Source organism: Salvelinus namaycush, chromosome 34 (assembly GCF_016432855.1).
Source record: "Salvelinus namaycush isolate Seneca chromosome 34, SaNama_1.0, whole genome shotgun sequence".
NCBI lineage: Eukaryota > Metazoa > Chordata > Actinopteri > Salmoniformes > Salmonidae > Salvelinus > Salvelinus namaycush.
In genome coordinates, this window is record NC_052340.1 from 11,743,905 (window position 1) to 11,766,730 (window position 22,826).

Sequence of the window (22,826 nt, forward strand, 5' to 3'; positions counted from 1 at the left end):
GCGTGGACCACACTGTAACACATGGCATAGTGCAGCAGCCAGCCTCAGGGTAGAGCGTGGACCACGCTGTAACACATGGCATAGTGCAGCAGTCAGCCTCAGGGTAGAGCGTGGACCACGCTGTAACACATGGCATAGTGCAGCAGTCAGCCTCAGGGTAGAGCATAGAGCACACTGTAACACATGGCATAGTGCAGCAGTCAGCCTCAGGGTAGAGCGTAGAGCACGCTGTAATTCATGGCATAGTGCAGCAGTCAGCCTCAGGGTAGAGCGTGGACCACACTGTAACACATGGCATAGTGCAGCAGTCAGCCTCAGGGTAGAGCGTGGACCACGCTGTAACACATGGCATAGTGCAGCAGTCAGCCTCAGGGTAGAGCGTGGAGGACGCTGTAACACATGGCATAGTGCAGCAGTCAGCCTCAGGGTAGAGCGTAGAGCACACTGTAACACATGGCATAGTGCAGCAGTCAGCCTCAGGGTAGAGCGTGGACCACGCTGTAACACATGACATAGTGCAGCAGTCAGCCTCAGGGTAGAGCGTGGACCACGCTGTAACACATGACATAGTGCAGCAGTCAGCCTCAGGGTAGAGCGTAGACCACACTGTAACACATGAACTCACGCTTGTGGTTGTTCTTGCGCTGGAAGGGCAGGGTGTGTCGCTCAGAGTCCTCCTCTCCCTCCTCGTCCGCTAGGTGTGTGTGAGTGTAGTGGTAGCTCAGGCCCGGACGGTTTTTATAGCGCTTCCCACAGACTGGAACACACACACACACACACGCGCACAAAATCAAGAGACATAACTAAATGTAGCCCAATACAATCAGCATAACATACTTATACCACATCTATCAGTAAAAGATTAGTGAATTCCATCGTGCGCCACTGAAAATAGATACACTCACAATGAATGCATGCTGTATCCATCACGAGCTAATGCCATGTCGCCGTTTCAGTTTGAATATTGCTCTATATATTGCTCTATAGTGTTCCCGTTAAATGCTTGTTGTTCTAGCAGCCTTAACAGCGCTCTCATTCCCACTAGAGCAGTTGTCCTCATAACATTGGCAGTGAGAGAATTGCTTGCTTTGTGTAGAGTCGAGACAGCAGCCATATGCTTGCCAGCGTAGTTTAGGCTACAGTAAGAATGTTGTCTATGGCTCTTAGACATGGTGTGTGTGTGTGTGTGCGTGCGTGATACTCACTGTCACAGACGTACGGCTTGTCCCTGTCCTCAATGGAGCTGAGTTCTTGTCTCTTCTTCATACCCCCTACACCACAGGCCTGCAGCGAGAACACAGACGGGTGAACGGAGTTCACACACACACACATACACTCACACAATACTCCTACACACCATAATCATCTGCTACTTTAACAGGTGCCCCCCCCCCCCTCACTCTAATCACTCTTTCCTCAGACAGGCGGGGTTGATGACACCTACCAGGGAACTTCAAGCTCCAATTAACAACATAGCTGTTTGGATGACAGATACAGTCTTACAGCCTGCAGCGAGGCTTCACACAGGACGGAGAGAGAGAGACGCCTTTCTCGTCTAATAAGAGTTATTTAGAATGCGTCCACGTACGTGATCTGATAACTCACTGCATGTCGAAATACTGTGCATACAATGTCCTGTATCTAATGCCCACACGACAATTCATACACTACTAATACACTTGCAATAATGACTTTTTCCCACCCTCCCTCCCAAAATGTACGAATTGAGTATAGGGAACTGCGATATGAATGCATATGTGTATTATCTTTACAGCTGAGAGGGGGGGGGGGGGGGGGGGGGGGGGGGGGGGGGGGAATGATGGCTTCTTGGTAGTTAGTGCACGGCTGCTACTGTACCGCTGACAGCCTGAGAGAAGAGGAGCGGGCAGGAGAGAGGAGCCGGAAGGAGAAGAGAACAGAAGAGGAGAGAAGAGAGCCAGCCAGAGCAGAGGAGAGGAGCTAGAATGGACTAAGGAGCTGCCGATGCTTCCCCTCACCATCTCAGTACAGCAGGAGGAGAGAGAGGGCTTCCATGAGGAATTGATAGCACCACTTGAGAGGCTGGAGTTTGCATAACTCGCAGTGGGTCCTACGTACTAGACAAGAGAGTCAGCTAGCTCTCTGAAATGTGAAGGGAACTGGATGGAGGGAGGAAGCCTGTAACTGTCTCATTCAGGGCGATGGATCAGCTGACCGGCTGTTTAACCTCCATTAAATGTTTTTTCTAAAAGTTACTTCTCTTGATAAATAGCAAAGTGTTAACGGGAAGTTGAAAGAGAAAAGAGAGGATGAGTGAAATTCAAGTAACAGTTCAAATACAGTAACATTTCAAATACAGTAACATTTCAAATAGACAGGAGGAGTGAAATTACAATATGAGCAAAATGTGAGAAGGAAGTTTAGTTGAATCAGGTTTGGTATACACATGGATACACACTACATGCAATGCAATTGGAAGCGGAAGTTTCAGATCTCCCATTTATGTCAAATGTTACGGTGCATTAACTCATAGCACTTGTGTATTTGCGAGAGGAACATGTTGCCCTATGCAGTGACAGCATACAGGTACAGTAGATGGCTGTATCTTCCTGTGTGTTTCACTTGTCTTACCCGTCCTTCGCGGTTCTTGCGGTTCTTGCGTTTGGGGACATCCTCTTCCATCTCCTCCGCTTCCAGTTCATGGGGGAAATCACCGACCAGCAGCTTCTGAAGCAGAAGACACACCAGAACATCAGAGGAGCAGCTCAGATGAGATATCAGCAGGGGGGAGCTCCGGGGAGGGGCTTGCCGGTGCTGAAGCACCCTCAAAATAAGTCTAGCACCTCCACCAGCCCCCCAGTAAAGAACGTGCAGCTACCGAAGTGAATTCCTGGTGCTGCAACTGGATAACAGTACAATAAAACAGGGACCACGTCATACATGGGACAAAAACAAATAGAGAGATACACAGAGAGAGAGCGATACACAGAGAGAGAGAGAGAGAGAGAGAGAGAGAGAGATACATAGAGAGAGAGAGAGAGAGAGAGAGAGAGAGGAGGACTTCTGTATGTGTAATGTTTACTGTTCATTTTTATTGTTCATTTCACTTTTGTATATTATCTACCTCACTTGCTTTGGCAATGTTAACACATGTTTCACATGCCAATAAAGCCCCTTGAATTGAATTGAATTGAGAGGGGAGAGAGAGAGAGAGAGAGAGAGAGAGAGAGAGAGAGAGAGAGAGAGAGAGAGAGAGAGAGAGATACACAGAGAGAGAGAGAAAGAGAGAGATACACAGAGCGAGAGAGATACACAGAGCGAGAGAGAGATACAGAAAGAGAGAGAGATACAGAGAGAGAGAGAGATACAGAGAGAGAGAGAGATACAGAGAGAGAGAGAGATACAGAGAGAGAGAGAGATACAGAGAGAGCGAGAGAGAGCAATACAGAGAGAGAGAGATAGAGATACAGAGAGATAGACTGAGAGAAAGACACTGAGACAGAGAGAGACACAGAGTCAGAAAGAGACACCGAGACAGAAAGAGACACAGAGTCAGAAAGAGACACAGAGTTAGAAAGAGACACAGAGTCAGAAAGAGACACATAGACAGAGAGAGACATATAGACAGAGAGAGACCCATAGACAGAGAGAGACCCATAGACAGAGAGAGACCCATAGACAGAGAGAGACACATAGACAGAGAGAGACACATAGACAGAGAGAGACCCATAGACAGAGAGAGACCCATATACAGAGAGAGACCCATAGACAGAGAGAGACACATAGACAGAGAGAGACACATAGACAGAGAGAGACCCATATACAGAGAGAGACACATAGACAGAGAGAGACCCATAGACAGAGAGAGACACATAGACAGAGAGAGACACATAGACAGAGAGAGACCCATATACAGAGAGAGACACATAGACAGAGAGAGACATATAGACAGAGAGAGACCCATAGACAGAGAGAGACCCATAGACAGAGAGAGACCCATAGACAGAGAGAGACACATAGACAGAGAGAGACACATAGACAGAGAGAGACACATAGACAGAGAGAGACACATAGACAGAGAGAGACACATAGACAGAGAGAGACCCATATACAGAGAGAGACACATAGACAGAGAGAGACACATAGACAGAGAGAGACACATAGACAGAGAGAGACACATAGACAGAGAGAGACCCATAGACAGAGAGAGACATAGACAGAGAGAGACCCATAGACAGAGAGACCCATAGACAGAGAGAGACCCATAGACAGAGAGAGACACATAGACAGAGAGAGACACATAGACAGAGAGAGACATAGACAGAGAGAGACCCATAGACAGAGAGAGACCCATAGACAGAGAGAGACCCATAGACAGAGAGAGACCCATAGACAGAGAGAGACACATAGACAGAGAGAGACACATAGACAGAGAGAGACACATAGACAGAGAGAGACACATAGACAGAGAGACCCATAGACAGAGAGAGACACATAGACAGAGAGAGACACATAGACAGAGACACATAGACAGAGAGAGACACATAGACAGAGAGAGACCCATAGACAGAGAGAGACCCATAGACAGAGAGAGACCCATAGACAGAGAGAGACACATAGACAGAGAGACCCATAGACAGAGAGAGACCCATAGACAGAGAGAGACACCGAGACACAGAGAAAGTAAGTGCACAGGACAATCAATAAATTAGGTAAGGGTGGCCTCCCCTCCTTTAAACATAACCCCCCCCCCACCCCCCCCCCCCCCCTCCATTTCAACTACTAGTGACCAGGAGAACACTATGCTGTTATTCATTCACTCCTAAAATGTAGGAGTGAAAGAAACACTTCCTCTCATCGGCAAAAGGTATCAACATATTCTGCAAATAGAAAGTACAACACATGGGCCTGTGAAAGTATCCTTGACAAATAACAAAGAGAGGTGACAAAAAAACAAGTGTCACGAGTGACAAAAGAACAAACTCTAAAAGGAGCATATGGAAAGAAGCTGTAATGGAGGAGGAAACCAAAGCCCTCCTCTGTTAGCTTCCTGCTGGGTACAGGAGCTAGGCGAGGCCCAGGGTCAGAGGCCTACCCCCAACGGAGCCCCGGGCTTGCTGTGTGGGCCATTTATTGAAGCGCTAATTGGCTAATTGTCGACCTTAGGGAAGGAAGACTGTCTCGTCTGGAGCAGGTGGGGTAGGGACTGGAGACACAGAGCTCACAGAGGAGATGACAGCTCATCCGGAAGAGGAAACAGGCACACACACACACAGATTCAGAAACACACACATCAGCGCTCTCTCTCTCTCCCTCCTAAACACACACTCACACAGTCTCTGTACAAAACACACACTTTATCTGGGGAGGAGGAGAGGAACTGTGCCAGTGGGGGGGTGTCATGGATGCAGGGGATGTGTCACTGCCAACCAGAGTCACTGATACTACAGACGGAGCCATGAGAGGGAGAGAGAGAGAGAGAGAGAGAGAGAGAGAGAGAGAGAGAGAGAGAGAGAGAGAGAGAGAGAGGGGGGAGATAGGAGAGAGGAAAGAGAGAGAGGAGAGAGAGAGGAGAGAGGAGAGAGGAGAAAGGAGAGGAAAGAGAGAGAGAGGAAAGAGAGAGAGAGAGAGAGGAGATAGGAGAGAGGAGAAAGGAGAGAGAAAAGAGAGAGGAGAGAGAGAGGAGAGAGGAGAAAGGAGAGAGGAAAGAGAGAGAGAGGAAAGAGAGAGAGAGAGAGAGGAGAGAAAAGAGAGGAGAGAGGAGAAAGGAGAGAGAGGAGAGAGAGAGGAGAGGGAGAGGGAGAAAGGGAGCAAGAGAGGCAGAAAGAGTGAGAGAGGGAGGAGAAGAAAGAAACTACACAGCAACTCCAAGGTGAAGATGTAGAGGAACACGTCAGCGGGCTCGGAGAGAGCATGAGAGATGGAAACTAGAACTTGCGTGTGTGTGTGTGTGTGTGTGCGGGCCACCATGAGTGATTCTAAGCTCCTCTTACCTGGCACTCGCTCATAGGTTCCTCTTCCTTGGTCTCCACCTTCTTGTCCAGAGTCTCTCCACTGAGCAGTGATTCCAACACCGGCCCCTCTGGCAAGCCCCCCTCTTTCTTCAGAGACGCTTCGTAGTCTGAACACACACACACACACCATACCGTACGTTAGTATCCCCCCACCAATACACACATAACAGTAACACTCCCCCTGCTAATACATGTTAGAATTCATCCCCAGTTATCACTTTGACCTGACAGACTAACACAACAGCTCATAACAGTGTCTGGAACGGAGCGGATGGAATGGCATCAAACACCTGGAAACCACGTGTCTGACGTATTTCATACCGTTCCACATATTCCACTCCAGCCATTACCATGAGGCAGTCCTCCCCAATTAAGGTGCCACCAGCCTCCTGTGCTGTACAAAGGCTTTTCTCTGTCCTTCTACGACCCCCCCCCCCTCATCCTCCTTTCCCAGTTTTCCTGTCTGTCTCGTACCGATCTTAAACTCGATGGGTCCTAGGCGCGGGTCCTCCAGAATGTTTAGCCGTCTCTTCTTGCGCCAGCAGCGGGCAGGGTAAGTATACAACTGTCCTGGGGCCAAACCTGGGGGCCAAACAACGCCAAAGGAATGAAGTCATGTGAAAAGCTGCTAATGCAGACTCAGCTATGATGAAGGAGTTAAGGATATGATGTTGTCTAATTGCAATGATTCTGTGGGTGAATATAATTTTATATCCACTTCAAAAAAAATGTTTTTGTGGAAACATAATTCTTTGGTTGAGGTTAATTTGCTTGACAAAGCAATGCCTCTATTGGTCTTTTATGTCAGTAAAAAGAACACAGTCTCACTCATCCACACTCAAAACTCTGAGGCATACTGTACACACACACACACACACACACACACACACACACACACACACACACACACACACACACACACACACACACACACACACACACACACACACACACACACACACACACACAAGTGGAGGCTGCTGAGGGGAGGACGGCTCATAATAATGGCTGGAACGGAGCAAATGGAATGGTATCAAACAAACCACGTCTTTAATGTATTTTGATACCATTCCACTGATTAGGGCTCCGTCCATTACCACGAACCCGTCCTCCCCAAATAAGGTGCCACCAACCTCCTGTGAAACACACTGACACACTGACACTATACAGGGGTGTGAGAGAGGGGGAGGGAGAAAGAAAGAGAGAGGGAGGAGAGAACAACAAAGAGACCAAAGGGCTACTGAGAGCAGAGGCAAACCAAAGATGTGTTCCAGACCTCCCTACCCCAGGCCTCATACCTCTTCATGTTGCCTCTTACCCTGTGTTTTATTACAGGCCTGCATGCATTGGAACACACACTAACATGTTTTCCATGAACACACACACGCAGCCTAGAACTGACACACAAGCACAAGCACACAGACACACAGACACAGACACACACACACCTGGGCCGCGGTGGTTCTTCTCCATCCAGATGTAGCAGTTGCTCTGTGCCACGCCGGTCTGGGAGTCCAGGAAGGGCAGGCGCATGGAGCGCTCAGCACACAGGCGGGCATTGTAGCTGCGGCAGTGCTCGATGGCCTCTCTGTAGAACTCCTCGCCCAGACTGGCACACAGCGGGCACAAGGAGGCCAGAGAGAGACACAGAGCCCTGTTAACCTAGGTCATTTGAGGACCCACAGATCAACATTGCATAATGCCCACTCTACAGTGAGAAAAGACATGTTTTGCCAAAGTACAGCATCATTCCTCTGTCTCTCTCTGTGTGTCTGGCCGTGGTTTTCTCAGAGGGCCTGGGATGTGTTGTGCCAGGGCATGTAGAGACTCATCAGTAGTGACGCACACACGCACGCAGGCACGCACACACACGCACACACAGTGGATGTAGCGACAGATGAAATGTGAGACACAGTGCTCTGAATGTGTGAACAGAGAGGCTATCAGCATCGCCAGATGAGGTAGAATAGACTGTTCCCTCCCAGACATCACATAATGTCTGTGTGTGTGTATAGTTATACGTGTGGGTACTTAATGCTAGAGTAATGTGTGTATATCTGTACTGTACATGAATGCAAGTCTATGTAGTAGATGTGAACGAGTGTATCCTGTAAAGTTTCTTTAGTCTGTTATCTTGTGCACCCACCTCCCACTCTACTCCCTCCTCCCTCCTCCCACCCTACTCCCTCCTCCCCTCCCTCCCTCCTCCCCTCCCTCCCTACCTGTTCTTAATGACTGTTCCTCCAGATTGCCTGTGAACAGAGAGATAGAGGGACACTGTGAGTCACTGCCTTCCTCCTCTTCCTCTCCACTCCTCATCATCCTATTTTATTCCTGGTGCTTCTCTAACACAGTCACAACACCAAGTTGCCAGCCATGGCAGACATAAAGCATATTGTTCCTACAGTACACAGTATATAGGATCACAACCATACATTTTACAGTAGAAAGCATATAAGATCACAGTATATGTACTGTAGTACATAGGATCATTATCCATACAGTATACTATACAGATGTAGGATCTTAATTTGACCTATATTGTCGCAGCAAAATAATCCTTCAACAACAGGATTTGAACGTGTAATCCAGAATGTTGCTTGATTGGTGGTTAGGCTATTAACCGGTCAAAATGAGGCTACATGAAAAGTGCAATACTGTTAATATAACCGTGTGTACGTGCGGGTTTTCAGTGAATGTATGTAAATCACGAAGCTCATCTATAATTCTCAGCAACAAAAGAGTGATCAAATTAAGATGCTACACCTGTACAATATATAAAATTGCAACTATAGAGTGTTAACACATACAGTTGAAGTCGGAAGTTTACATACACTTAGGTTGGAGTCATTAAAACTTGTTTTTCAACCACTCCACACATTTCTTGTTAACACACTATAGTTTTGGCAAGTCGGTTAGGACATCGACTTTGTGCATAACACAAGTCATTTTTCCAACAATTGTTTACAGACAGATTATTTCACTTATAATTCACTGTATCACAATTCCGGTGGGTCAGAAGTTTACATACACTAAGTTGACTGTGCCTTTAAACAGCTTGGAAAATTCCAGAAAATCATGTCATGGCTTTAGAAGCTTCTGATAGGATAATTTACATCCTTTGAGTAAATTGGAGGTTTACCTGTGGATGTATTTCAAGGACTACCTTCAAACTCAGTGCCTCTTTGCTTGACATCATGGGAAAATCTAAAGAAATCAGCCAAGACTTCAGAAAAAAAATTGTAGACCTCCACAAGTCTGGTTCATCCTTGGGAGCAATTTCCAAATGCCTGAAGGTACCACATTCATCTGTACAAACAATAGTACGCAAGAATGAACACCATGGGACCACACAGCCGTCATACCGCTCAGGAAGGAGACGCGTTCTGTGTCCTAGAGGTGAACGTACTTTGGTGCGAAAAGTGCAAATCAATCCCAGAACAACAGCAAAGGACCTTGTGAAGATGCTGGAGGAAACAGGTACAAAAGTATCTATATTCACATTAAAACGAGTCTTATATCGTCATAACTAAAAGGCCGCTCAGCAAGGAAGAAGCCACTGCTCCAAAACTGCCATAAAAAAGCCAGACTACGGTTTGCAACTGCACATGGGGACAAATATCGTACTTTTTGGAGAAATGTCCTCTGGTCTGACGAAACAAAAATAGAACTGTTTGGCCATAATGACCATCGTTATGTTTGGAGGAAAAAGGGGGAGGCTTGCAAGCCGAAGAACACCATCCCAACCATGAAGCACAGGGGTGGCAGCATCATGTTGTGGGGGTCCTTTGCTGCAGGAGGGACTGGTTCACTTCATAAAATAGATGGTATCATGAGGGAGGATAATTATGTGGATATATTGAAGCAACATCTCAAGACATCAGTCAGGAAGTTAAAGCTTGGTCGCAAATGGGTCTTCCAAATGGACAATGACTCCAAGCATACTTCCAAAGTTGTGGCAAAATGACTTAAGGACAACAAAGTCAAGGTATTGGAGTGGCCATCACAAAACCCTGACCTCAATCCCATAGAAAATTTGTGGGCAGAACTGAAAAAGGGTGTGAGAGCAAGGAGGCCTACAAACCTGACTCAGTTACACCAGCTCTGTCAGGAGGAATGGGCCAAAATTCACCCAACTTATAGTGGGAAGCTTGTGGAAGGCTACCCGAAACGTTTGACCCAAGTTAAACAATTTAAAGGCAATGCTACCAAATACTAATTGAGTGTATGTAAACTTCTGACCCACTGGGAATGTGATGAAAGAAATAAAAGCTGAAATAAATCATTCGCTCTACTATTATTCTGACATTTCACATTCTTAAAATAAAGTGGTGATCCTAACTGACCTAAGACAGGGAATTTTTACTGGGATTAAATGTCAGGAATTGTGAAAAACTGAGTTTAAATGTATTTGGCTAAGGTGTATGTAAACTTCCGACTTCAACTATAGATTCGCAACCATACAGTATACTATATACAGTACATCCAATTCTAACCATACAGTATACTGCTATAATATACATACATTTGCCATCCATACAGTAGTAAATATAGCAAAAATGTCAGTGTAACAGACAAGACAGAATATTGGGACTGGCTACACCTCACACTCCATACTATACCATCAGACCCGACCTCTGCACTGGGGATTAGAGATTTTCTGGCTGGGCATTAAAAGGGATATGTTGTGACCCTCTTCCCTCCCTGGCAGTCCAACCTATAGTCACCCACCAGTGCTTTCTATGGGATGAGAGGAGGCCTGGATACCAGAGAACCGAATGTGACACACAGCAGGGGGGAACTGGAACAAGGCTGAGGGACTTAGACTATATCCCAATCCCCTATTGCATAATAGTGCACTGCCTTCGACCAGAGCCAAGTAGTACACTATACAGTATAGGGAATAGTGTGACATTTAGGACGAAGGTTAGCTATGGTGGTGGTAGCAGGGAAATCAGTTCCACTGAGGCGGAGTGGTGTTGGACGGGTGGGGTCGTGGCTGTGGCTGTGTATGGAAGTATTATACTCTTGACATACTGGGAGTTCTACTGTACTGTTGGCATTCTACAGCATAGCTGTGATGACGGTGGAAAGTGGGGTGGAAGTTTCGGTGTCATCACTAGATACGTGTCAATCTTGAAGATAACAACACAGACAATGTTTCCCATCAATCTTCACCTTTAGACAAACCTCGTGGATAAGCTGGCTGGGGAGAATAATAAATACTCCTAAATGCAGAGAGGCAGAAGGACCGGCACACGCACGCAAACCTATACACGCAGCTTTTAAAATATTAAGTGTGTGATTTGGAAATAGGCTTGGGCTGAAAGGCTGCACTAGTACTAGTTGCAGAGGGAGGGTGATGCAATGGGGTAAGAGGAGAAAAACACATTCAAAATGCAAAGCAGCTATAACCCCGGAGGTTCCACCCTCTCCCCTCCCCCTTACGTCCCTCCCTCCACTGCACTCATGCCCATCCGTCTCGACCCCCCCCCCCACTCCCAAATTCAGCCCCTCCCCCACCAGTCACCCTGGCGCTGCCATTCGAGCTATCGGAATAAGTCGCCCCCTTTCAATAAGAAGTTGACAGCTGTAGAAAATGGCTGCTTTCAGTTTGGTCGCTTCTGCCTGAAATCTCATTACATTACGCCGCGGCTGTTTGCCCTTGAAGGCTTAAAAAAGAACAATTTTGGGTTAGTGGATGCTAGGCTGGGAGAGCTGAGTATATACCACATCACCAGGGAAACCAGACAGAGACAGACATGACCAAGCTTCTCTATCCTGACCACCGTCAGCATCCAGAGAATCCCTCTACTAGTGGCCTATTACAACATGGAGGAGCTGAGGGCCTCGACTAGTGGCCTACTACAACCTGGAGGAGCTGAGGGCCTCTACTAGTGACCTACTAAATCTGGAGGAGCTGAGGGCCTCTACTAGTGGCCTACTACAACCTGGAGGAGCTGAGGGCCTCTACTGGTGCCCTACTACAACCTGGAGGAGCTGAGGGCCTCTACTAGTGGCCTACTACAACCTGGAGGAGCTGAGGGCCTCTACTAGTGGCCTACTACAACCTGGAGGAGCTGAGGGCCTCTACTGGTGCCCTATTACAACCTGGAGGAGCTGAGGGCCTCTACTAGTGGCCTACTACAACCTGGAGAAGCTGAGGGCCTCTACGAGTGGCCTACTACAACCTGGAGGAGCTGAGGGCCTCTACTAGTGGCCTACTACCACCTGGATGAGCTGAGGGCCTCTACTAGTGGCCTACTACAACATGGAGGAGCTGAGGGCCTCTACTAGTGGTCTGGCCTGCTTTCAGCTCCAGGGTCTTAGCAGGGACTCTATGAGGCAGTCAGAGGTGGACAGGGAAGGCCAGGCTATGTTTCAGATTGTGGGGGAGAGGGAACCTATTTCAGCAGCATAACTCTGCGGCCAGTGTGATTATAAACAGCTGGAGTACAGCACCGCTAGATAAGGTGGACAGTGTGATTCTAAACAGGTGGAGTACAGCACCGCTAGATAAGGTGGACAATGTGATTCTAAACAGGTGGAGTGCAGCACCACTAGATAAGGTGGACAGTGTGAGATGACCATACAGCAGCAGCCCGTCACAATCAGAGCCCCAGATAAAGCCAGAAATAAAAAACAGACACAAAAACACACAAAGGAGTAGAAAATAGGAAAAAGCCTGGAGCATCAAGTGCCTTTTTAACAGTCTTAAATCCACAGAGCGTCTCGACACCAGGCAAACAGAGGGGAGTGATTGGTCCAAACAAAAGCAGAGCAAAGAGAGAAGCATATGGCTGGGAGCGCACCCACTAAAACACACACACACACACACACACACACACACACACACACACACACACACACACACACACACACACACACACACACACACACACACACACACACACACACACAGGCAAACATACAACCCTCCAAGATAGCACAACCCCCACCATAACCCCCTCTATAACCCACTATCTAAGGCATTGGAAGCAAGCGCAATAAACTGCAGTCCACAGAATGACACATCTACACACGGTACATGCTACGACCGCAATTTCCTAACTACAGTACCAAAAACTCCAGCCCCTGACCACTCTCTAATTAGCCTCAATTAGCAGTGGCTTGAATGAAAGAGAAACAGAGGGCTCCACCTAGAGGGAAAGTCGGGTCATTGGAAAATGAATCCTCACCATAAAAAACTAAGCTACAATGCTACAAAATGCAATTAGGAAAAGGGATTACTTTCTAATGGTGATTTCTAACTTGGTTAATAAGGGGATGTATACATAATGACCCTGCAAGAGAAATTATATGGCATTTAACTAATGGATTATCAAGGAGTAGGCCTTCAGGAGACCGCTACGTACACTAAATCATATTTTCATAAAAGCACTATATCTATCATGAGGTTTGAACCTGGTATCATTCAGTATAGTAGTCCCAATATATCCTACACACACACATATGGGGAAGTGGGTTGTGTGCAGGGTCGGTCTGCTCTTTATGCATATTCTATGACTGAGACATATTGTATTACTCTGGTGTGTGTGTGTGTGTGTGTGTGTAGATGGCCTACGCTGAGTTGGCCAGGTGTGCCAGGCAGGTGTGTAGACCTGTGTGTAGACCTGTGTGTGTGTGAAGTCAGCAGTGTGGGGAAGAGCCTCTGTAGACTAGCCATCTGACCATGGCCATAGGCCTTCAGTACTGATGCTTTACTGCTCTGGTCCACACAGCATAGCAGTATGAGGCAGGCTCTGCCTCGCTTGGTGGAGGAAAGGCAATCTGTGTACCCATCCCCCCACACACTATGCAATAATACCCTTAACCATTCAACCCCCTCCTCCTCTCCCCCTCCATCACTCCCCCCCCCCCCCCCCCTCCATCTCTCTTCCACCCCCCCTCTCTTTCTCAGTACCCAGAGAAATGATTTATCTTTTTCGTTTTTTTCCCCCCTCTACAGATGTGACTGCCTTTTCTTGGTCTCTCAGTACTCTCAGTAGATTGCCGTGCAGCTGAAGACTAGGAGATGTAAAGCTATAAGGCCTGGCATAGTGAGCAGAACAGCTCAGAACTGAACAGCACAGAGACCAAACCCAGCCACTGCCTCACACGCCCAACCAGACCCTGAAAATGAGGGCAGACATGTACACACTCTAGAAAATACATACTTAGCAGTATTATCAAACCAGGTGAGGGCAAAGAAATGTAATGCGTGGTACAGGAAAGATAATAATTTCATCCAAACATAATCTATTATAGCCTGTATGTACTGCATCCACCCAAATTCCCAAACATTTTTTAATTTTTAATTTTACACTCTCCAACTGTTGACAGTGAACATACATTGTGCATAATAAAGAACCGTACACAGACAAGTACACCAAGTTCTTGTCACTTTGGGAGACGGCTTTGACATAGCCATGTAGCATGGAACATAAGTGTATTCATGGCTAGGATGCCCGTGAGTGACTAGGCTGTGATGACAGGGGTGTGTATGTGTGTTTGTGTGGGTGTTCGTGTGGTAGTGCATGTAGGCTTGTGTGTGTGTGTGTATGTAGGCATGTGTGTGTGTGTGTGTACAGTAAAAAGTGTGGCAGCTAGCATCTGCCAGTCTAACAGCTGGAACACATTGGGCTGTTGAGGGGGCTGTGGCGTTGTTCACCAGGAGTGGTCATACACACACACACACACACACACACACACACACACACACACACACACACACACACACACACACACACACACACACACACACACACACACACACACACACACACACACACACACACACACACACACACACACACACACACACAGTGCTGATGTTGAGCTGATGCTGACACATCAACAGACAGCAACACAGACAGCTGCACCACTGTAGGACTATCGACCAGCTCATCTGTTAAAGTACCATGTCCCTGAGACAAATACAGCTTGGCATAGTGTGTGTGTGTGTGTGTGTGTGTGTGTGTGTGTGTGTGTGTGTGTGTGTGTGTGTGTGTGTGTGTAGAGCTGGGAATCCCCAGGGACCTCACAATACAATATTATCACCATACTTAGGTGCCGATAACATATGCATTGCGATTCTCACCATTCTAAATATATTGCGATTCGATACTGTGATGTTATTGCGATTTGATGTTCCAAACATATTGCTCACATGTCTGCTGCAGAGGGACAAGAGCGAGCTATGAGAAAATGAGTTTTGATCAGTCATGGAAATAAAAGTGCTGAAATTGGCTCCATATTTATAAAGAAGATGGAGAACATGCTATGAAGGAAACATACTGGAGTTTTGGTGCAGGTACAGCTAACTAACACACCAAAAAATGATTATGAAATGTAACTGTATCGATTTTTTCCCCCTTCACTATGTGTGCGTGTGTGTGTGTGTATGTGCGTGCGTGCATGCGTGCGTGCGTGTGTGGGTGTATGTGAATGAAGTGGAGAGAGAGAATGCATCTGTACAGTAGGTGTCTCAAGGTATCTATAGGTCTGTGTTACGTATGTTTGCATTCATCTAAACTCAGCAAAAAAAGAAATGTCCTCTCACTGTCAACTGCGATTATTTTCAGCAAACTTAACATGTGTAAATATTTGTATGAACATAACAAGATTCAACAACTGAGACATAAACTGAACAGGTTCCACAGACATGTGACTAACAGAAATTGAATAATGTGTCCCTGAACAAAGGAGGGGTCAAAAGTAACAGTCAGTATCTGGTGTGGCCACCAGCTGCATTAAGTACTGCAGTGCATCTCCTCCTCATGGACTGCACCAGATTTGCCAGTTCTTGCTGTGAGATGTTACCCCACTCTTCCACCAAGGCACCTGCAAGTTCCCGGACATTTCTGGGGGGGAATGGCCCTAGCCCTCACCCTCCAATCCAACAGGTCCCAGACGTGCTCAATGGGATTGAGATCCGGGCTTTTGGCTGGCCATGGCAGAACACTGACATTCCTGTCTTGCAGGAAATCAGGCACAGAACGAGCAGTATGGCTGGTGGCATTTGTCATGCTGTATGGTCATGTCAGAATGAGCCTGCAGGAAGGGTACCACATGAGGGAGGAGGATGTTTTCTGTGTAATGCACAGTGTTGAGATTGCCTGCAATGACAACAAGCTCAGTCCGATGATGCTGTGACACACCGCCCCAGACCATGACGGACCCTCCACCTCCAAATCCATCCCACTCCAGAGTACAGGCCTCGGTGTAACGCTCATTCCTTTGACGATAAACGCGAATCCGACCATCACCCCTGGTGAGACAAAACCGCGACTCGTCAGTGAAAAGCACTTTTTGCCAGTCCTGTCTGGTCCAGCGACGGTGGGTTTGTGCCCATAGGCGATGTTGTTGCCGGTGATGTCTGGTGAGGACCTGCCTTACAACAGGCCTTCAAACCCTCAGTCCAGCCTCTCTCAGCCTATTGCGGACAGTCTGAGCACTGATGAAGGGATTGTGCGTTCCTGGTGTAACTCGGACAGTTGTTGTTGCCATCCTGTACCTGTCCCGCAGGTGTGATGTTCGGATGTACCGATCCTGTTGTTACACGTGGTCTGCCACTGCGAGGACGATCAGCTGTCCGTCCTGTCTCCCTGTAGTGCTGTCTTAGGCGTCTCACAGTACGGACATTGCAATTTATTGCCCTGGCCACATCTGCAGTCCTCATGCCTCCTTGCAGCATGCCTAAGGCACGTTCACGCAGATGAGCAGGGACCCTGGGCATCTTTCTTTTGGTGTTTTTCAGAGTCAGTACAAAGGCCTCTTTAGTGTCCTAAGTTTTCATAATTGTGACCTTAATTGCCTAAGCTGTTAGTGTCTTAACGACCGTTCCACAGGTGCATGTTCATTAATTGTTTATGGTTCATTGAACAAGCATGGGAAACAGTGTTTAAACCCTTTACAATGAAGATCTGTGAAGTTATTTGGATTTTTATGAATATTCTTTGAAAGAGAGGGTCCTGAAAAAGGGACGTACACCGGGCCTCCCACTCCTCTTTCTATTCTGGTTAGAGCCAGTTTGCGCTGTTCTGTGAAGGGAGTAGTACACAGCGTTGTACGAGATCTTCAGTTTCTTGGCAATTTCTCGCATGGAATAGCCTGCATTTCTCAGAACAAGAATAGACTGACATGTTTCAAAAGAAAGTTCTTTGTTTCTGGCCATTTTGAGCCTGTAATCGAACCCACAAATGCTGATGCTCCAGATACTCAACTAGTCTAAAGAAGGCCAGTTTTATTGCTTCTTTAAATCAGAACAACAGTTTTCAGCTGTGCTAACATAATTGCAAAATGGTTTTCTAATGATCTATTAGTCTTTAAAATTTATAAACTTGGATTAGCTAACAACATGCCATTGGAATACAGGAGTGATGGTTGCTGATAATGAGCCTCTGTACGCCTATGTAGTTATTCCATTACAAATCAGCCGTTTCCAGCTACAATAGTCATTTACAACATTAACAATGTCTACACTGTATTTCTGATCAATTTTAAGTTCTTTTAATGGACAATTTTTTTTGCTTTTCTTTCAAAAATAAGGAAGTTTCTAAATCACCCCAAACTTTTGAACGGTAGTGTATGTGTTTGTATATTCTGTGTATGTGTTCCACGAGTCTGAGTGCGCATTTCGGGCAGTACATCAGTGCATGGCAATCCAACTGGCGTGGCTGAACACTGGTCCTTCAGGTAAGATTATTGACTCTGCACTTTTGCTGTTATTACGTGGATGAATCCTTCCTCCCTTCTCTCTCTCTCTCTCTCTCCCCATCTTTCTCTCTAACGTTATTAACTTGCTGCACGAGGAAATACTCATTTGCTTTACATGACTCCACCCACCAATTTCTAGCAGAAATCCATACCATTGGCCCGAGACAATGGAACTAAAGGAATTACCTCAGAGGGAATAGTGTACTGTAGAATGGGATTACTGCAGAATGTATAGAATTGTGTGTGTATGTTTGTGTGTGTGTGTTTGTGTCTGTGTATGCGCGCGTGTCGGTGTGGGCGCGTGTCTATGTGTGCGTGTGTGTGTGCACATGGCACGTGTGTCTGCCAGAGAATAGGATTGTAGTAATGTCCAGAGAGTGGGATTAGAGGAATGTTTCTGGAGAGGACGAGCAGGAATATTTGGAGATTATTATAGATTATTACAGAGTAGGACTGTTAAAGATGCCGGTAGAAGTAGATTGTTATGTCATGTGGATGTACACAACACTCGCTTTACCACTGACTCAAATGTCTACAAACTGTATGTGACATTGTTTCTTCCAATGGATTTTCTTTCCCTGTGATGTATAATGAATGTGAGCTGGGACCTTCTGTCTGTGCCATGCAACTGTGCAATGCAATTCAAGCATGTTTATTGCTGCAGCCTATTCTGTGCAGTCAGTTGCATTGCATGCACTGCACCAAGCCCATCTTCTGTCAGCGGACCTTGCATCACCCTGTTCGTTCTATCCCTACCTGCCATTGTCACAGTCACAGGCAATAACATTAAAAGCAAAGGTACCACGTTCATAACCCCAAAGCATTTTATGCATACAAAACAAAAGCTGCCCATAGGCATCCATCCAACTACGTGCATGTTTGGAATTACGTCCTCACTCTCCTCTCTTCTTCATTCAATCCTTTCATTACCCTTATTATTACACGTCTGTCTTCCTTTCAGTCAGCCTGAATCAGATTCTTTAAGGGGCTCTTCTGAATGTTCCCAGTCACACAGCTAGATCCATGTCCCAACCGTCCCCCACGGTCATATGCCCTATGCCCTATCCAAATGGCCCTACTACTCCAGCACCAGTCAAACTATGTTGGAACACATGGCTGATGAATCATAGCCCCCTCATTGCTGTGCATGCATACTAGGACTACTTCCTGTGTCTTTCTTGCACATTTGATGGAGGTTTCCTAAGTGAATTATTCGAATAGCCTACTTGGCTATTGGGTTGTTGTAGTTCCTATTCTCCATGTCCTGAACTACAACTCGAGACTACAGCTGGCGACCATATAGGATCCCAAAGCACAGGGAAGTGACTGACAGTTGGTTAGGTAGCAATGGAGAAATAGGTCATAGAGCTAAAAATACGTATGTGTCTCTCTCTCTCGTCTTCGCATGAAGACAAAGAGAAGAAGGTCTATGTGGAAAAAGGGGGGAATGATGGCAATAAACCAGAAAAGAAATGCCCTCACAAAAAGACAGCGAGAGAGAGAGAAGGGAGCGCGAGCTAGAGAGAGGATGCTCAGGCTTCAGTGAACTCGGTAGGCCTGGCTGTTCGTTTAAACAGTGCCTGAACACAGGATTATGTGGAATTAATATCCATCAGATCAGTCAGGCATGGCAAAATAACTATCACAACAGTCAGTCAGCCTATGGCCTCTTCCTCCAAGTAGAGTGACAGAAGGAAAGGATGGGGGGAAAGAAGGAAAAAGGTAGTCAGTGGAGGAAGAGAGAAAGAGTTAAAAAACCAAGAGACATGATAAGGGCAAGGGGTAGGGGTAGGTTTGAGGATGAATGGAAGGATAATTAACAGAGAGAGAGACCCCTAAAGATCTGAGAATTGAGTTGTGAGTCAGCAGTGGCAATATGAGGGCAGCAGGGGGTGGGTGAGCTAGAGAGAGAGAGAGAGAGAAAAGGAGTAGCAGAGAGATTAAAGGAGGACTAGCGGAGAGGTTAGGGGAATGTCCAGTAGTGTTGGTTCTCGGAGGATTTGCCTCCACACACTGAACTCTTTGAACCTCTGAGATACATGGGACAACAGTTGAGTGGTGAGCTCCGAATACTCCAAATCAGTAGGCTAGATGACATTATATAAGCAGCGGGAGCAGTGGTAGAGGATATTAAGTAGACTAGACCCTTACTGAGAAACATTCAAGTCAGTATTAATCAGTTCACAATCCAGTGATGGCTCCTATCCTATGCAATTCCCTTTGTTCCCTGCATTCGTAATTTTCATGCAAATAAGTCAAACGAATCTCCTTGACATGGCCTTGCAAAGGCCTCTGGGAGCATCTATGTCCCCACTTGTTCCCAGTAATTGAGGAACCAGAGACAAGGCAGACAGCAGAAAGGCACTCGGCCGCTCCCATCACTGGGAGCACAGAATATGTAGAGGGTTGCTAAATCCCAATTAACAACTGATAAATGACAAAAATGGGTGGTAGGCTACTGCTGGTTGGCCTAAACAGTTTGTGACTGTGTATTCTATCTGCTTTCTAGAACAAGATGAAATTGGACATCTTAAAATGTATTTAAAAACAGCAACACAAAAGCAACAAATTCATATAAAAACGTTCTAGCTACTCTCCTATAACAACGGGGTAGCCTAAACAGAGAATATTATAATGAGAAAATGAGCGGCATAGGTGATGCCTCCAGCGCCACGGTTCACCTCACAGGTCTCTGTGCTGTACACGATCACTATCGGTAGGCAATAGGCTGATTTAATGACATTTTAAGAGGTGCAGTTTTGCCTTACTAAAACTCACACACGATTTGCCATTTTATTTATGCATACTTTAGGCTAGTTGGCCATATCCTATGGCAACAAATAGCCTAACTTGTGTTAGTTTCCCCAATAAGTAGAATGCCATCACTGCCGCGCATCGACTGAGTCAAATAAATTGTGTTATAGACAAATACATTAATTAAAGCAGTTCACTGTTTCTTATAATAGGCTATTCGTATACTTAGGGTAGTTCGTTATGAATTACATGAAATGTCGCCTGTCTGGATTTCAGATAGCGCTGACAGCACAGCATTGTAACTACATTCCCGCTCAGGTAACATCCGATGTGTTCTGCGCTACAGTAAGCTACCACGTTCTTTGTTAGACAGGCTGCAAATGCCTAAATTTAACCTAAGAACACTCCAAAAATACATTTTCGAGAGTCGAGTTATTATGTTTTCCATTATTTCTAATCGAAAAGGTCTCTCGGGTGCATTTTACCAAGCTGACAGACGCACAGCCACCTTTTGGACACGAGCACAGGCTGCATTCTGCACGTTGAAATGTTCTTGTGTAAATTCTGCACAAAGGAATCGAATGGAAACTTGATGGAATGTTCAACGCGACTGGCAGAAATAACACTAGTCTAATAAAAGCAACCAGTCCCGGCACATAAGTTAACCATTTTATATGATGCTAGGCTGCACAATATTTTATCAGGTGTCGGAGCGAAAATGCGCTGCCTGTAAACACTGCTGCCATTATAATCGAAAGCACGTAGGCTATTTTGCCAAGAGGTCTGTCTACAAGAAAAGGATATCCAAAAGGTATTAGGTTTCAGCCGTTGCAGGCTACCACCGGCTTGGTTTTGCCAACCACAATAATGTGAACAGGTATCAAGCACAAACTTTTCAAAAAACCGCTGCCACTCGCTATTATTTGCTATTATTGGGGAGTCTGTTCGATAGAAAACCGCTACCCGATCTGCCATGCAAGTTGGCTGCGATCTTGTCTATTGACTAAGGATACCGGGTAATAGATTGTACCTCAACATTCCACCATAGCGTCCTCATGCAATTGATGGCTCAGTGAAATTGTTTCTAGGCATGCATAGGCAGCTCTGCATTTTGGAACATAACCCGGCAAAAAATGAAGCTGTTTCAAATACACCTTTCCATCGCTACTACACTACCATTGAAATATATGTAGCTTGCTATATATATGCTTGCGATGTAGCCTATAGGCAGGATACTTATTTACGATGCATAACATTGTCAACGATTAGCTAGGCTACATGGACTGACAGCATCCACAAATGTATCCCTAAAAATGTAAAAGATAAAATGTATGCACTTACGATTTCAGGGGGTTCTGTACCACTGTGGCCATTTTGATATAGTATGATAGATACAATGTAACACTGCAGATCCCCGTATTGCACATGTAATATACCAGCAATTTCAATTTCATTCATTCTCTGGGGCTGCGGCTGGGGCTGCCAGCCAATAGGAGCGGGAACGTTCTGTGACAGGTCTGGGGAAATGTAGTTTTTGCACATGTCAATATGTAACATGCTGAGAGTCAATGCACTACAACTACCAGGATGTATCGCGGTCAACTGTATAACGGTCCCGCCTTGGACTTCTATGGGTAAACCAAACCGTCTACTGTAATGTCAAGGTTGGTGTGCTACTGGACTGTCAGTCTGTAGGTGCCATTCCAACTGATGCATTGTTTGCTTGTCTTGCAGATATAGAAATACATTTTAAGGGCGAGGCTGTACGCGCACTATCTCTCAGTGAGGATGCTACGCAGAGTTCTGTTCTGTGTTTCAATGTAACAATAGCAACTTTTTTGATACACTGTTTCAAATATAGGATGTTAAATTGTAGATTTATGTTTCACCAAAATCAGAATTGCATCCTGTCTTGGACAGTGCCCAGGTTGGAATGTAAGTGAATGACCTATTTGTGTATTCACTTTTTTTTCTTCTCTTAAATCGATTGTGCAAGGTTATACTAGCTGGGCTCATTCCCACAATAACATCAGTGATAATCTTCACTCCCCAAATGTTCCAAGAATTTGAATCCAAGATCAGATGTACTTTTTGGATGACTTTCGAATACACTAAAGGGTCCTTTACTTCATCTTGTTAGATTTAATATAGACAGAGAGGGGAGGGGGGGGGGGGGGGGCTTCTGGAAGAGGGATAACAAAGATGTGTTGATAGGCCAATTGATAATGATATAATCTATTCTAGGTGAGCCGATGCTGAAGAGGTTGAATAATTTATCATTTTGGGGGACAGTGGAGTAGGGAGGATAATTGATTATTTTAGGAGTTGCCTCTTCATCTGTTGAACCAAGACAGTGGGCAC

General features: G+C 46.0%; 1 protein-coding gene across 1 annotated transcript in view; it reads right to left on the reverse strand.

Moving 5' to 3' along the window:
- dpf1 (D4, zinc and double PHD fingers family 1) overlaps window positions 1-21,919 on the reverse strand; it is a 46,410-nt gene extending 24,491 nt beyond the window's left edge. Inside the window, exons 1-8 of the mRNA XM_038974270.1 lie at window positions 21,807-21,919; window positions 8,216-8,245; window positions 7,442-7,602; window positions 6,468-6,575; window positions 5,973-6,100; window positions 2,611-2,706; window positions 1,206-1,284; window positions 626-757 (exon numbers count right to left, since the gene is read on the reverse strand). Of these exons, the coding sequence (XP_038830198.1) occupies window positions 626-757; window positions 1,206-1,284; window positions 2,611-2,706; window positions 5,973-6,100; window positions 6,468-6,575; window positions 7,442-7,602; window positions 8,216-8,245; window positions 21,807-21,919 (847 nt within the window). The remainder of the gene's footprint in view (window positions 1-625; window positions 758-1,205; window positions 1,285-2,610; window positions 2,707-5,972; window positions 6,101-6,467; window positions 6,576-7,441; window positions 7,603-8,215; window positions 8,246-21,806) is intronic.
- Window positions 21,920-22,826: the final 907 nt, after the last annotated feature.